We start from the raw sequence: 16,750 nt of genomic DNA on the forward strand, positions 1-16,750 counted from the left end.
ACGAAGAATTTTCTCAAAAATCATTTTTCAACTTCGAACGGTGTAATTAAAACATACAACAAGTATTTCATCCACACGTGTAGTTTGTAGTAAACATTAATTAGCGTTAGAGATAGATTCTGAGAAATTTATGTTACGTAACAGACGAAAGTTCTTTATTATACCTGTAAACGAAAAACATTTCCAAAATTACGACAGCCACTCACACTGTCAGAGAACGCGATATATTCGGGTGAATGAATAATCTCAAATAGCGAAATTATCCTAAATATTAAAGAGAAGCATGAAGTAATAGCTGATCTGTAAAACAACAATTCAAATAACAAGCAGCAAAATTACAGGACGTAAGTTAAGCCTAACAGACTAATTTATCCATAGGCCTAAACTAATGTAAAAATGATTTCACAATTCGTCCACTAAGTGTCTTCAGATGAGCTAATTCTTTGTTTGCAATGCATTTTCCAAACACGAATCTGGGTTTTAGAGTACATATACAGCACGAAACCCTAATAGTTCTTTTATAATCAAGCCAGAAACGGAGAAAAATGTCATAAGAATCAAAACCCATAATGCACTAAGGTCCACAAAAACGTAATCATTTGGACAGTTACTAAATATCTAGTGCATATTTCTGAATTATTGTCACACTTTTTGAAGTTATTGTTATACTTTCTAAGTTATTGTTACACTTCTGAACTATTGTTACACATCTTTAGATACTTTTACACAAGCAAAATGTCTTACGAATAAAATCAGAGTTGTGTTACTCACAAAAATTAATCTGTGTAACTGCATAAGCTATAACACTCACATCCTTATCAACGTCTCTAAATCTGTTTCCTTCCGTGCTATTATCTTGAGTCAATGGTATAAAATAGGTATGATTTCCAACGCTACTGAAAAGAGTGTTTTCTTCTTCTTGTTTTACCCGTGAAGCCATTGCGCTAAGATAAAAAAAAAACAACCAAAAAGAACCATTATTATTTATGAATCTAGGCCTAACATTAGGTATACAATTTACTCATCAAATGGACGCCTAATTTTGATTAGGTGTGACAAATGTTAATGTTTGTTACTTGTTATCCTTCATATACAAGTTTAATAATTCTATGATTGATGACATAGCGGTCTATACATATAACTTTGTTCGATTTTTATCTATACATCACTCGAGATATACTGAATTTGGTAAATTCTATGTACACAATTACATTTATCGTTTCGCCTAATTTTTCCTTTAAGTAAAACTATGTTTAGAGTGTAACAGAAAGTGAAAATTTCCAATGGTTGTTTACACATTGTGTTCAGAAAATTGTTCTGTTTATGGTATAATATTTTGTGTTGTCTAGCAAAATGAAAAATAAAATTCCACTCATTATAGTGCATTATTTTTCCCCTTAGTGCATAAATTAAGCTGTAAACAAGGTGGATTTAATAATCCCATGTTAAGCCTACTTTCATCTATATCTACTGTGTTAACAATGCAATAAATATCATAAGTATTACGCCTGTGCCCAGCTCACCAAGTCATTATTTCTATTAATCAAATGTAAAACAAACAGCTCATATGATTCAGAAACATAATCATATGGTGCGTTAATAATATTTAAACTAATTAGTGTTATTTGTTCTTGGGCATCAAAAGCCCCAAAGTGAGCTCTCCACAAACCTCAGGTCTTCTTTGATGTTATATAGGCTAGGGTTGTTGAGAAATTCCCAGGCGTCGGGTGGAAGGTATTCAGTTGACCAATAGGGTTCCAAAACTTCATCGATTACGTAAAGCTTTTGATGACCTTCTGATATAGTAAAGTCCCTCTCTTCCAAAACCTTGGCATTGTTCACGAAGAATTCCTGTGTAACAGATATTGTCCAAAATATGGATCAACTTATGAGTTTTTGATATTCATTAAAAGTATTTCAGGTGCGGCTGTTTTAAAGACGTTCTGACAGACACTTGATTTCCAAAAAGAAACAACAACACGGCTTGCCACAACCTAGTTACATTTTCAATTTATGAGCACTTAGCTTAAACATAGGGAGCAGGTTTACATCGAGATGACATAAAACGATAACTTAGTTACATTTTCAATTCGCAAAGACTAAACTCGCAGACCGGAAATATCAGTGATGTCGAGAAAGCCCACTTGTGGAGAAATATACATGCAAAAACGGCTCGTTTGGGTTGAGAAAATATTTTGAGCGAACAACGTTTCGAAGTTCTTCGGTCATCGTCAGGTTCACAAAGAAAGAGGTAACTGACCGGAAGCTGACCACATGTTTGGAAGGGGTTGTGTAACTGAGTGTCGGAATGTAGAGGGCGGTGTTAGATGTTTGAATATATTCCGGTCAGTTACCTCTTTCTTTGTGAACCTGACGATGACCGAAGAAGGTCGAAACGTTGTTCGCTCTTCTATGTAAAATATTTTCTCAACCCAAACGAGCCGTTTTTGCGTATATAGACAGGAAATATGTTCATACAAGTGTTCGTATCACTCTAGGACTGCATTTGTTCACATCAACACGTAATAGTTAAAGAAACAAAAGTTTATATAAATTAATGAAACTTTTTAGTTTTGTTAACTTTAAATATCCGTCTTCACCCCTAATCAGTGTACCACACAGTAAGTTATAAAATGTCATGATTCAATGACCAATAATATTCATATTACCACAGAAAAACTACCGTTAACCACTAGACGCCTCTCTTTGGTAATGTTTTAGTATGTGTGTGTTTTTTTATTTTTTTAGAATTTTCGTCTGCCGATAACACCCACAGCCAACGCTTTACCAACGAGCAATGCGATCAACCGTACGTTATAACGCCCCTACAGCTAAAGGGGTAAGTAAGTATGTCTGGGTACGGAATTTCGTAATGGAATCTATCTATAAAATTTGTATCACAAGTTCTCTTACCTTCTCATCAACCTCGGTATCTTCCTTGACGTTGAAATACAGAGGGGGGTTCTCCCGTGAAATGGGGTACATGAAGGTGGGAAACATGTCTGTTGTTACCACCGTATTTACTGTAAGAACACCAAAAACAATTCTGATGTAATTATAAGTATTGTATAACTTAATGTGATTATAAACCTTGTACACTTTTGTTGTAGCTGTTATTCCCTGATAAAACTTTAAAAGTAAAATTACCATAAGCTTCTTGCTCCTGTTATTTAACCAATATTTGTAAAGTCAAGTATTCTGGGGTTCAAATGAAAACAAATGTTGTGGAGGACACAACAGCTGGTTTCGCCGATTATTTATGAAAGTTTTAGAAGTTCATTAAAATTAAGTTTATGCACTTGGTACAGTTTTCCGAAACATTTTTGTTCTGGACTTTTGTTCTGCAGATAATCGTCATTGCTTTGGAATTAATACTTTGAAGAAAACGCAGCCAATTAACAGTATTCACCTACAACCACGTGGGCCACTCTTGTTTGGTGCATTTTCATATAGCAAAACCACATCGGGCTATCTGCTGAGTCCACCGAGGGGAATCGAACCCCTTATTTTAGCGTTGTAAATCCGTAGACTTACTCGCTGTACTAGCAGGGGACCTCTTGTCTGGACTAGTTTACTTACGGCGTAAGAATGCGTTTTTACAACGAAGTCACTGATGTCACAGTCCCGCTACGCCAAGTCTCAGCAAAAGCAGTAATCCAAATACAAAATTTGGTGACGTCAGAACAAGAAACTGAGTTTGATGGAACACGTGAGGGACGAGTGAACACTTTTGAGAAATTTCGGTTTTCAGTTGCCGTCACATAATTTCATTAGCTGTTTTTATATACATATTTTTAAAGATACTGTTATTCTGCATCTCCAACAAAGAAGTGGTGTAAAATCATCTTTTGTGCCCATCAAAAATAACCCTTTTATTTTAAAACTAAAATGGCTACCAGGCCAATAACTAAAACTATAATCGTACGCGTAACGCATTACCTAACCCTTTCTGAAAGTTACACGTTTGATAAAAGTTTACTAAGGTTTATTAATCTGGTTTGTTTTTGTTGGGTTTTTCATTTCTTGTACGTGATTACCGTTAAATGTGTATCTAACACAACTAAGTAAGTTTAAAAATTCGGTACTCTTGTCTCTGGATGCTAATTGGTTAAGAATAATTAACTTCCGAAACATTGTTCGTCGCTGACAAGAAATTCCGTGCGGTGTCGCTGTGGAGTTTATCTAAGGATCCGTTTAACTTCCTATCAAGCTAGAAAATCGTTGAAATCGATAAAATACCCTGCAAATAATACCATTAAACCAAGAGAATAATAGCAAGCTTGTTACCAAGATACATAAATGAACATTATTAAAATCATTTCCATAAAGCAGTTACTTTAATCACTTAGATTAACGTTACTCTATAGCCTGATCATAAGTCATTTCATGGGTTTTAATCACTTAGATTAACGTTACTCTATAGCCTGATCATAAGTCATTTCATGGGTTTTAATCACTTAGATTAACGTTACTCCATAGCCTGATCATAAGTCATGTCAAGGGTTTAATCACTTAGATTAACGTTACTCCATAGCCTGATCATAAGTCATTTCATGGGTTTTAATCACTTAGATTAACGTTACTCCATAGCCTGATCATAAGTCATGTCATGGGCTATAATCACTTAGATTAACGTTACTCCATAGCCTGATCATAAGTCATGTCATGGGTTTTAATCACTTAGATTAACGTTACTCCATAGCCTGATCATAAGTCATTTCATGTGTTTTAATCACTTAGATTAACGTTACTCTATAGCCTGATCATAAGTCATTTCATGGGTTTTAATCACTTAGATTAACGTTACTCTATAGCCTGATCATAAGTCATTTCATGGGTTTTAATCGCTTAGATTAACGTTACTCTATAGCCTGATCATAAGTCATTTCATGGGTTTTAATCACTTAGATTAACGTTACTCTATAGCCTGATCATAAGTCATTTCATGTGTTTTAATCACTTAGATTAACGTTACTCCATAGCCTGATCATAAGTCATGTCATGGGTTTTAATCACTTAGATTAACGTTACTCCATAGCCTGATCATAAGTCATTTCATGGGTTTTAATCACTTAGATTAACGTTACTCTATAGCCTGATCATAAGTCATTTCATGGGTTTTAATCGCTTAGATTAACGTTACTCTATAGCCTGATCATAAGTCATTTCATGGGTTTTAATCACTTAGATTAACGTTACTCTATAGCCTGGTCATAAGTCATGTCATGGGTTTTAATCACTTAGATTAACGTTACTCCATAGCCTGATCATAAGTCATGTCATGGGTTTTAATCACTTAGATTAACGTTACTCCATAGCCTGATCATAAGTCATGTCATGGGTTTTAATCACTTAGATTAACGTTACTCCATAGCCTGATCATAAGTCATGTCATGTGTTTTAATCACTTAGATTAACGTTACTCCATAGCCTGATCATAAGTCATGTCATGGGTTTTAATCACTTAGATTAACGTTACTCCATAGCCTGATCATAAGTCATGTCATGGGTTTTAATCACTTAGATTAACGTTACTCCATAGCCTGATCATAAGTCATGTCATGGGTTTTAATCACTTAGATTAACGTTACTCCATAGCCTGATCATAAGTCATGTCATGTGTTTTAATCACTTAGATTAACGTTACTCCATAGCCTGATCATAAGTCATGTCATGGGTTTTAATCACTTAGATTAACGTTACTCCATAGCCTGATCATAAGTCATATCATGGGTTTTAATCACTAAGATTAACGTTACTCCATAGCCTGATCATAAGTCATTTCATGGGTTTTCCTTGTCAATGTATTAATAAATTTTATGTAAAATAGGGTCGGAATATTGTAATGGTGTCCAATATTTAAACAGATAAGAAAATGTTTATTTAGCACCAGTGTATGGAGCAGTATTGGTGTAAATAAAAAAGTTTATATCTTAGGATTTATATGACTTCAAGTGTTTCCTTGGTTGCAACCAGTTTCTCTTATTGCGGTTCCTTGGTGGGTCAGCGATAAGTTTATGGGTTTACAACTTTAAAATTTAAGGTTCAATTCTCCGCAGTGAACGCAGCAGATAGTCTAATGTGGCTTTGCTCTAAAACAAACAAACAAGCAATTTTTATTAACTAGTAGGTCGAGATGTAAATTCCTCAAGTTGTTTTATTAGTAACCAATTATTTTTTTTATTAATAATAATGTTCTTTAGTATTATCTTACAAGACTTTTAATACAGTAACATTTAAACAAACAAAGTGTTTTGTGTCTGGGTGTATGTCCTCTTGTCCATGGCAAATATTTTTCATGACTTTCAAGACTAGGAGACCCTCATGGTACTTGATGTTTGTCTAGAAGACTTTGCCAGTGTCTAGTAAACTTGCATAGCAAATGATGGACAACTATATCATTCTGCTTTTACGTCCAAGAAATCTTTGTGATGTATGTGACGCTATCATAGAACATAATAAGTCTAATGAATAACTTAGAACATAATAAGTCTAATTATTAACTTTGAACTTAATAGGTCTAATCAATAACAGAACTTAATGGGTTTAATTAATAACATAGTATATAATAGTAAATAATAGACCTAATCAATAACAAAAATACTTATGATGTTTGTCATTCAGCATAATGCTACACAAAGGGCTGTCTGTGCTTTGCCCAACACAGGTATCGAAAACTGGTTTCTAGCAGTATAAGTCCGCAGACATACCGCTATGCCACTGGGGAGCCAATAACATAGAACATAATGGATATAATCAAACACATGACGGATTTAAGCAATAGTGTAAAACATAACAGATCTAATTAATAACGTAAAACATAATGGATCTAATCAATAAATTAGAACATAATAGGCCTAATAAATGATATGAAATATAATATGTCTACTCAGTAGTATAGAACTTAAAAAGTCTCTAATCAGTAACATAGTGCATACCAGGTCTAATTAATACCGTGGGGCATAATAGGTCTAATCAATTACAAATAAAATAATCTGCCCAAACTGTGAAGAATCGACTTCACAGACTGTTGTAAAAAATATGTATATACTTATCTACGTGATATAACGAAAATATATATTTACTTATCTACGTGACATAACGAAAAATAAATGTTTACTACTATACGTGATATATTGAAAATAAATGTTTAATTATCTACGTGATATATTATAAATAAATGTTTAATTACCTACGTGATATATTGAAAACAAATGTTTAATTATCTACGTGATATGCTATAAATAAATGTTCAATTATCCCCATGGTATATTGAAAATCAATGTTTCATTATCTACGTGACATATCAAAAATAAGTATTTATTTACCTACATGGTATTTTGAAAAGAAGTGTTTGCTTACCCACGTGATACGTTGGTATTCGATTTTCATCCTGCAGCGTGAAATCACGAACATGCGCAAAAGCCTCGTCTACGGGAGCGAAGAGTGTCACCCTACGTTTCTTCAAAAGAAGTTGAGCAAGCTCGTCGTTACTGGCCAGTTGTAAAAACTAAGACGGAAAAAAAAACAACACGTGTGAAACAATCAGTTGTAAAAACTAAGACGGAAAAAAAACAACACGTGTGAAACAATCAGTTGTAAAAACTAAGACGGAAAAAAAAAACACGTGTGAAACAATCAGTTGTAAAACTAAGACGGAAGAAAAACAACACGTGTGAAACAATCAGTTGTAAAACTAAGACGGAAAAAAAAACACGTGTGAAACAATCAGTTGTAAAAACTAAGACGGAAGAAAAAACAACACGTGTGAAACAATCAGTTGTAAAAACTAAGACGGAAAAAAACAACACGTGTGAAACAATCAGTTGTAAAAACTAAGACGGAAAAAAAAAACACGTGTGAAACAATCAGTTGTAAAAACTAAGACGGAAAAAAAAACACGTGTGAAACAATCAGTTGTAAAAACTAAGACGGAAAAAAAACAACACGTGTGAAACAATACTTTTAGAAATATCTAACTTCAATATTTCCAAAGGATTTTCCTGGTTAATTCGTGTGTCACCCAATCAACTTGTAATACTACAGTTTAATTATGATAGAACTACTTATTTACATGTAATGAGTCACAAACGTGTTTGGAAATATAACAATTCACTTACGTTTTTGTAATGAAAAAATCACGACTGTCTTACTGTATTCATTACTATTAAACATTATGAAATTAATTTTATTAATTAATTAAGGTTTCAATGTATAGGGTGAACCACATTATTCACTGAAAAAAATAGTGTCATAAGACAAAACCAATGATGAATAGTAAGTAACCAGTTCCCATATATACAACCTGTAAATTATATACAAGCGTTCGTACATTTCACTTTATCCTGAGTGGACTTCAAACTGACTCAATTAGGCCCACACCAGCTTGACATCAGTCCATGATATTACTAATAATAGCTATGCAAAGTTCGAAGCTGTTATATTCTCTATTCTCTTACTGTTTTAAGTAGTTTTATCTTTAACGAATACCTTTGTAATGCTTTGAATTAATATCATTTAAAAAAAAAAACGAATAATCTTATCTGCGTTACTGTATAAATACAAATACAGAAATTCATTCGATACGTTACTGTAAATCAAACGTTTTCAACCCGAACGACATCTTATACGATGCATGATCAGATCAGAGCCCTAAAGGTTCAGGCAGGGCTGTCATAATTTATAAATTTTTATTAGAGGGAGGGCAACCAACTAGTAGAGCTGTTACCTATGTCAACAATTTTAACCGAAAAGTGGAACTGACTGCCACACTTATAACTCACCACAAGTAAAAGTGTAGAGCTTTCTTAACAGCATATCGCGAGCTTGAACCTTTATCCTTTCGATCCTCAGCCCGGCTCGCTAACTTCTAACCCACGCTCCTATTTTATATACAGATATGTATATATAGTGAAACAGAGATCTCACACAACAATGTAACACAAAATACAGGACGTTAATTCCAGGAAACGTCAGAAACGTTTATAACGTGATAATTCAAAACCAAAACTGGCTGGTGGTGACCTGGCTTTGCCTGGTAGTTAGGGGGCACTAGGTTCGCAATATGAATCTCGCGGATTTGGATCTCCGTTGCCAAACATGCTCGTCCTTTAAGTCATTGGAGCGATAATGTTACGACAAATCTCACCTTCGGTGGTAAAAGAGTAGTCCAAGAGATGGTGGAGGGTGGTGATGACTATATGCTTTCTCTCTAGTTTATCACTGTTAAATTAGGACCGACTAGCGCAAGATAGCCTTAGAGCTCTATATCCGAGACCCTAACCCAACTATAGACATTCCCAGCAACCAATTAGCAACCCTCCTAGACTTCACCACGATAAAGACAAACTTCATGTTCAACAACCACAACTATATACAAACAAATGGCCTAAGCATGGGTAACCCAGTATCACCAGTTCTAGCTAATATTTTTGAGACACAAATTGAAACACAAGCAATTAACACAGCATTACTTCCACCACTATACTGGTACAGATATGTAGATGACACGGTAGTGGGATTCAGATCTACAGAACACACACTTAATTTTTTCAATCACATTAACTCTATACATCCCAACATTAACTTCACATGTGAACAGGAAGAAAGCAATCAAATATCATTTCTTAACCTCAAAATTACAAGAACCGACACACAATTCAAAACAGAAATCCACCGAAAAATCACCCATACTGGACTATACATTCCTTGGGACTCAGCACATGAAACAAAACAAAAACTCAACATACTAAGAAACCAAATAAACACAGCCATACAACTATGCTCATCAGATAAAATTAACGATGAATTAGACAAAATAAAACAATACTTCATCAACATCAATAAGTTTCCTCCACAAACCGTAGACAACATTATACGCACACACCTAGACAAAAAGCAAAATCAACCAACAAAAGCAAATATATCTCACGAATCAAAAAATCACAAAACCATATACTGCTGTATACCATATATTCCCAACATCAGCAGACAAATAACCAACATTTGGCAAAAACTAGTAACAAAATATGACATTCCAGTTAATACCAAATTAACTCACAAACAAGGCACAAAACTAACGTCTATACTATGTAAAAACTACACTGACAAACACCACACCAACATTATTTATAAAATACAATGTGATAACTGCCACGACTTCTATATTAGAAAAACAAGTAGAAAAATGGAAACCAGATTCAAAGAACGTAAAAAGTCACCTTCACACGTTTTCGAACACTGCAAGTCAAATAAACACAACATAACCATAGAAAACACTCAAATACTAAATAAAAAAACAAACATAAACAAACGCAAAATTAAAGAAGCCTTACTTATACAACAACTTAAACCCAAAATAAACCAATATAAAGGAACGCCTTTATACCTGTATTAATATAATAAAATAAAATTAAATATCAGTGATGTCGAGAAAACCCACTTGTAGAGAAATATATATGTAAAAACGGCTCGTTTGGGTTGAGAAAATATTTTACATAGAAGAGCGAACAACGTTTCGACCTTCTTCGGTCATCGTCAGGTTCACAAAGAAAGAGGTAACTGACCTGAAGCTGACCACATGTTAGGAAGGGGTTGTGTAACTGAGTGTTGGAATGTAGAGGGCGGTGTTCATTGTTGTTTGCTCTTCTACGTAAAATATTTTCTCAACCCAAACGAGCCGTTTTTGCATAAAATTAAATATATTCAAACATCTAACACCGCCCTCTACATTCCGACACTCAGTTACACAACCCCTCCCAAACATGTGGTCAGCTTCCGGTCAGTTACCTCTTTCTTTCTTTGTGAACTTGACGATGACCGAAGAAGGTCGAAACGTTGTTCGCTCTTCTACGCAAAATATTTTCTCAACCCAAACGAGCCGTTTTTTGCATATATAATACGTTAAACACTTTATATAAACAAAGAAAAGGAAGGAGGGAGAGGTCAAGTGCACCTGACCCTCCTGGGTATATATAAATAAATACCAAAACAACGAGAGAGAAAACTAAACATTCATGTCGAAAACACTGGGAGATCGCTTATAAAATTTTCTTTTAGAACTCGTAATGACGTGGTCTTTACTTGATTTTAAAAGCGTAAAATCGTAAGTTGAATCAGCCTTAAACTATATTTTAATAGATTTAAAAGTCGCTAAGGTAGGATTACAGATAACCTTGATTACTTATTGAGTATTCAGTCATGTAACACAAAGATCAAAAAATCACTTTGAAGATTTACACTTTAGGCAGTTTTCACAAGGCTTTCTTTTTTTTTTTTTTTTTACCCTTTCACGTATATAAACTTGCACAAAGTAAACCTATTATACTCCTAGCGAGTGGGTGAGTAGGGATATTTTAAAAAGACTCCCAAAACCTCTACACAGCAAGAACGAATCGGGGTTTATTCAAACATTCGTTAAATCAGGGTTAATTCTCTTTTTATGTCCTTCAGTGCTTTTCTCAGCTCAAATTATAAACTCACGGTCATTGACATGTCGCAAAAAGAACAACTTAGAACTTTTTTTTCTCTTTACAATCTGTCTCCATTATATATTTCTTCCCATAGTTCCATACGGTTTTGTTTAAAGAAACTTGCACAGCTTTATTGAGGTTCAACACGGTTTATAGAACCAAGACTATACTGTATGGAAAGCTTTACGTTTAATGTTACTTCTCAAATTCAGATGAGCATTCTCACTCAGGCACTCGCAACTCTCTCGTTAGAGCTCAAACCCGTTCCATCTCTTTTTTAGTCGCGGCATAGTGGCTGATACAATGGCTCTGAGTTTGCTTGTTGTCGTTTCACTTTGTTTTCAAGTACAATCTTTTTGTCTCATAGTTCCGTCACCTCTTGACCGACTTAAGATCAAATTACAGTCTCGGACTGAAGAGATCTAACCCTTTCGATTGATAACATCTAATCATGCCCAAAAAAGTGTTTTAGGTTAATTTTCACTAATCCTGTCTCAAATATTTTCAGTTTGAGGATAGGCTGATAAAAATACTCGTGAATAATGAAATCGATTCTTGCACACGTGGTCGGGCATGACGAGATGGTTAGAGCGCTCGACTCGAAATCTGGGGATCGTGGGATCGAATCCCCATCACATCAAACACGCTCTTCCTTTCAGATGTGGGGTCGTTATAAGTCACGGTCAATCCCACTATTAGTTGGTAAAATTGTAGCTCAAGGGAAAGAAGTTAATCACAACCAACCGCTGCCAAATTAAAGACGGATAAAGCAGATATCTCTCATGTAGCTCTGTGTGAGATTTGAAAACAAAAACAAAAAAACAAATCGTGTATACGATAACTCCACGCTTGTTATTACTGGAGCACAAAACTGTATTTAATAAAAAGTTGGATAAATATCTGATAGATTACTTTATCATCTAGATGTTTAACAGTTGTTATTACTCTTGTTTTCTCAAACATTTCACCCCAGAACAGATTGTTTAATGTGGGTTGGACGCCCTCTTCTCTCCTGGTGACTACGATACATGAATTAGTATTTAGTTAAGTATTTTGTCAAATTCGCCCCCGCTAGTACAGCGGTATGTCTCCGGATTTACAACGCTAAAATCAGGGGTTCGATTCCCCTCGGTGGGCTGAGCAGATAGTCTTTGTGGCTTTGCTAAAAGGAAAACACACATTGTCAACTTCAGCATAGGTGAGACCATGTGATCAGATATGACCAATGAGTAAAAGTAACGTCATAAGAAATCAGAGATGAACCGTAAGAATCAATATAAATCACTTAAACAGAGTAAAATAAAGACTTAAGGTGTAACAATGAAGTAAAGGACGTAGATTGCATCACTGTATTCTCAATACGTCTAGTATGGGTATTAAAACTTCAATTAAAATGAAGTACAGAACAATGTTTCGTCATCCTCAGGTTAACAAAGATAGCGTGCAACTGAAAATATATTTTTACTTCAAGTGTGTTTCTGGTCATCACAGAGTAAATAACATTAGCGTGTTGAAGAGAAAGGGTTGTTCGACACACCCACTTACGCATAGCAACATGTGCGCACTCACACATACACACTGTTCATAAATCCAAATGGTTTTGGTTTCTTTTTTTAAAATGAAAATCCTTAAAAACACATCTCAAAATAAAAATTCAATTCCTCTCCTGCCTACAGGTAATCCGTAAATTTACGGGCTTACAGTACTAAAATCTGGGTTCGGTTTTTTTACGATAGACAGGTTGCAAATAGCTCATTATATAGATTTGCTCTTATAAAACAACAACCATTTTTCTCTTTATGTATAAAATGTCTACATATATATAAATTTACATTTTTGAATATATGTATGTATACCCAGCCTACCCATAAATGAACAAAGACCCACCACATCCTATTTCGTTAAATACAATTGGACAAACCGTAAAACAAAGGGTACAGGATAGTGATTAGTATTTGATGATTCTGCTCTTAAAAAAAATATTACTTAAGGCAGCAACAGGGTTACACGTCATATTTCCAAGGTGTGAAATCTGGGCTTGTGAAACTGCACCCCATTTCTGGAGAATAATTTGGATGAGCTTGCCCTTATAAACTGGTCTTTTGAAACGCTCCAAGGTGGACTACGCACGTTCGATAAGATTCATATCCGGTGACCGTTCTAGCCACGTAAAATAAGTAACGCCCTGTTCTTCCAATCATCGTTTTTTTTTTAACTCGAGATAAACGAATAAGGAACTTCAACTTGCATGAAAACACTACCTTGTCTGGTAAACTGGTAGATGACGTAGTCAGGTAGACGCCCCTGGTTTTGATTTTTCTAGGAGCATTAACTGTACCACTGCATAACAGCAGGTGTTATGTCGAGGTTTGCAGGTCGTACAACGAATGTACCTGGAGTGATGGTTCCAAGTTCCCAAGTTTGACTGTGTGGGTATTTGGGTATTGATGTTGTTAAATACCCAGGAGGGTCAGGTACATTTGACCTCAAGTGATGGTTCAAGTTTGTTTGTTTGTTTCGTTTGAATTTCGCGCAAAGCTACACGAAAGCTATCTGTGCTAACCGTCCCTAATTCAGCAGTGTAAGACTAGAGGGAAGGCAGCTAGTCATCATCACCCACCATCAACTCTTGGGCTACTCTTTTGCCAATGAATTGTGGGATTGACCAAACCATTATAACATCCCTACGGCTGAAGAATGAATATGTTTGTTGTGGACGGGAATTCGAGCGCTCTAAACTCGGATTGCTAATTAAGCACCCTAACCACTGGGCCGTGTCGGGCCTGTTCAGAAGGGACAGGCATATCTGGAATGAAGATATGCCTGTGTAAACCATTAAAACCAAAACACATAAAACCTACGTGAATGTCATATGGTTATTACCATTATATTATTGGTTGGAGTTGTAATACTCGTGACCTAAAGCTAAAGTTAACTGAATTTTACTTTTTAAAGAGAGATGTTTCGTAACTACACATTCCATGGTGAAAGTACTCTTTCAATTTGCTTATAAATAAGTGACGGACCCATCTTTACGATATTATGATAACTATGACAGAACAGCAACTGTTTGTGACGTTATGAGAATTTTAACTTTAAGATATCATGACAATTTTAACTGTGACAATATATGGCAACTGTAATTTTATGATGTTATGAGAATTTTAACTATGTCGATATATGACAACTATAATTTTAGGACATTATAATTAAGGTAACTGCTACAATATGACAATTGTGATATTGTATGAAACTTGTTACTTTTGTTTTTAAGTGCATCGACAGGAATTTCTGTTTTCAAGGCTTACGTCAACTATAACCTATCAGACTAGAGGAAAGGCTGATGTTCAACATTACCCACTGCCAATTCTTGGGATGCCGTTTATGAACGAATAGTGAGATTAGTTATAACATTACGAAACCTCCCACGGCTGGAAAGATGAAGATATTCGGTGACATAATTCGACTGTTTGAATTTCGGGCAAAATTATACGAAGACTATCTGGGCTAGTCGTCTTCAATTTAGAAGTGCAAGACTAGCGGGAAGGCAGCTGGTCATCACCACCCAGAACAAACACTTAGGTTACTCTTTTACCAACGAATAGTGAGATTGCTCGTCATGTTATAATGCCTTCATGTATGGAAGGGTAATATGTTTAGTAGGAGAGGGAAGTGAACCCTGGGCCCTCAGATTAGGAGTCGAGCGCCTTAACCACTTGTCCGTGCCGGGCGTAAAGTTGAAAACATTTAAAAAATATAATTTCGTAACTGTGTTATTCTGCTCTTCATTTCCTGTCATAATATTTTTTTACTAAGCATAAAAATAACCGATTTAAAAAAAAAACTTGCACCAGTTTATTTATGTAAACATAAGAACCTTTATCCTTTAAAATATGGTTTATTATTTTCTAGGTGGCGCTACTGTTCCATTATTCTTGAAAACGAAGCCCTTCCGAGTCTCGGGTTGTGCTCTGTATCAAGTAAAAAATTGACGTAGTCGTTTCTCTGGCAAATGTTACCAATAAAGCAATGTCTATACGTTCTTCCTTTCAAAGAGCTCTTGTCAGAGTAGCTTATATGAACTAACAGTGCGTTAAGTATCTTATTCCTACTCTATCGTAGAACTTCCTGTAAATCAGTCCTAACAGGCATGTCCTCTATAAAAGTGCTGTGCTGGTCTCTTAATACAACAGATGTTAGCAGTTTACAAATAGTAGCTCATCCTTTCTGATGATATTAGAAAAGAGACAAAATCCTGTGGGAAAAAAAAAAGTTAATAGCTCGAGAAAAAGTGCAACTTCTCGTGCTTTCGAATTCTAAACATTAGGTGTTTTCCGGTACAAAAATTCCCTGGTGAGTAAGCTGTGAATTTCTGGGCTTGCAATGCTAAAACCTGGAGTTCGATTATCTGTAGCTGACAAAGCGCAGCTAGTCTCTTGTTTGGCTTTGCGCTAAAACACGCAACGACAACGCATCTCTAATATTAACATCAGTTAGTTAGAAATATTAGTTGTAACCTTGAAAATGTTGGACTAATTTGTGATTAAACATAAACTACGCCATCTTTTATTCCCCCCCTTCCTTCCTTTCTTCGTTATAGTCACTCTATGCGGATAATATACGTCACAGGATTAGTAAATGTTAGTTCGTTGAAGTTTCGGTAAAATAATTAGAACAATTGTTTGTTTGTTTGTTTTGGAATTTCGCACAAAGCTACTCGAGGGCTATCTGCGCTAGCCGTCCATAATTTAGCAGTGTAAGACTAGAGGGAAGGCAGCTAGTCATCACCGCCCACCGCCAACTCTTGAGCTACTCTTTTACCAACGAATAGTGGGATTGACCGTAACATTATAACGCCCCCACGGCTGAAAGGGCGAGCATGTTTGGTGCGGCCGGGATTCGAACCCGCGACCCTCGGATTACGAGTTGAATGCCTTAACCCACCTGGCCATGCCAGGGACCAATTAAAACAAATAATGGGTGAAATGTTCCCCTCTTAATAGGTAGAAGTTTAATACGTTTTTGTTACCCTTTTGTTTTCTTTCTTGAGAACTGGAAGATTATCTGGTATATCAGCTATTACTCAATTCGTACAAACAGAAATAAATCAGTTTCTGGGAAATAAAGACTCATTGTTTGTTTTCAGTTTTCTTTACCTTTCTCAGATACAGTGTTTAAATCACGTACCTCAGTGTAGTTTCTAGATAAAGTTCGATTTCTTCCAGTTGTTGTGTGATATATCACGTAATGGTATGGGGCAGTTTTCTAAAAATACATTA

The 16,750-nt window shown here is 35.3% G+C and overlaps 1 protein-coding gene across 1 annotated transcript in view; it reads right to left on the minus strand.

Annotated features, from left to right (window-relative positions):
- Positions 1-11,493, minus strand: part of LOC143245448 (fasciclin-1-like) — a 42,770-nt gene extending 31,277 nt beyond the window's left edge. The window contains exons 1-5 of the mRNA XM_076491812.1: positions 11,482-11,493; positions 7,363-7,510; positions 2,914-3,023; positions 1,670-1,851; positions 812-944 (exon numbers count right to left, since the gene is read on the minus strand). Coding sequence (XP_076347927.1) covers positions 812-944; positions 1,670-1,851; positions 2,914-3,023; positions 7,363-7,510; positions 11,482-11,493 — 585 coding nt within the window. The remainder of the gene's footprint in view (positions 1-811; positions 945-1,669; positions 1,852-2,913; positions 3,024-7,362; positions 7,511-11,481) is intronic.
- Between the last annotated feature and the right edge of the window lie 5,257 nt (positions 11,494-16,750).

This window comes from Tachypleus tridentatus, chromosome 2 (assembly GCF_004210375.1).
Source record: "Tachypleus tridentatus isolate NWPU-2018 chromosome 2, ASM421037v1, whole genome shotgun sequence".
NCBI classification, from domain to species: domain Eukaryota; kingdom Metazoa; phylum Arthropoda; class Merostomata; order Xiphosura; family Limulidae; genus Tachypleus; species Tachypleus tridentatus.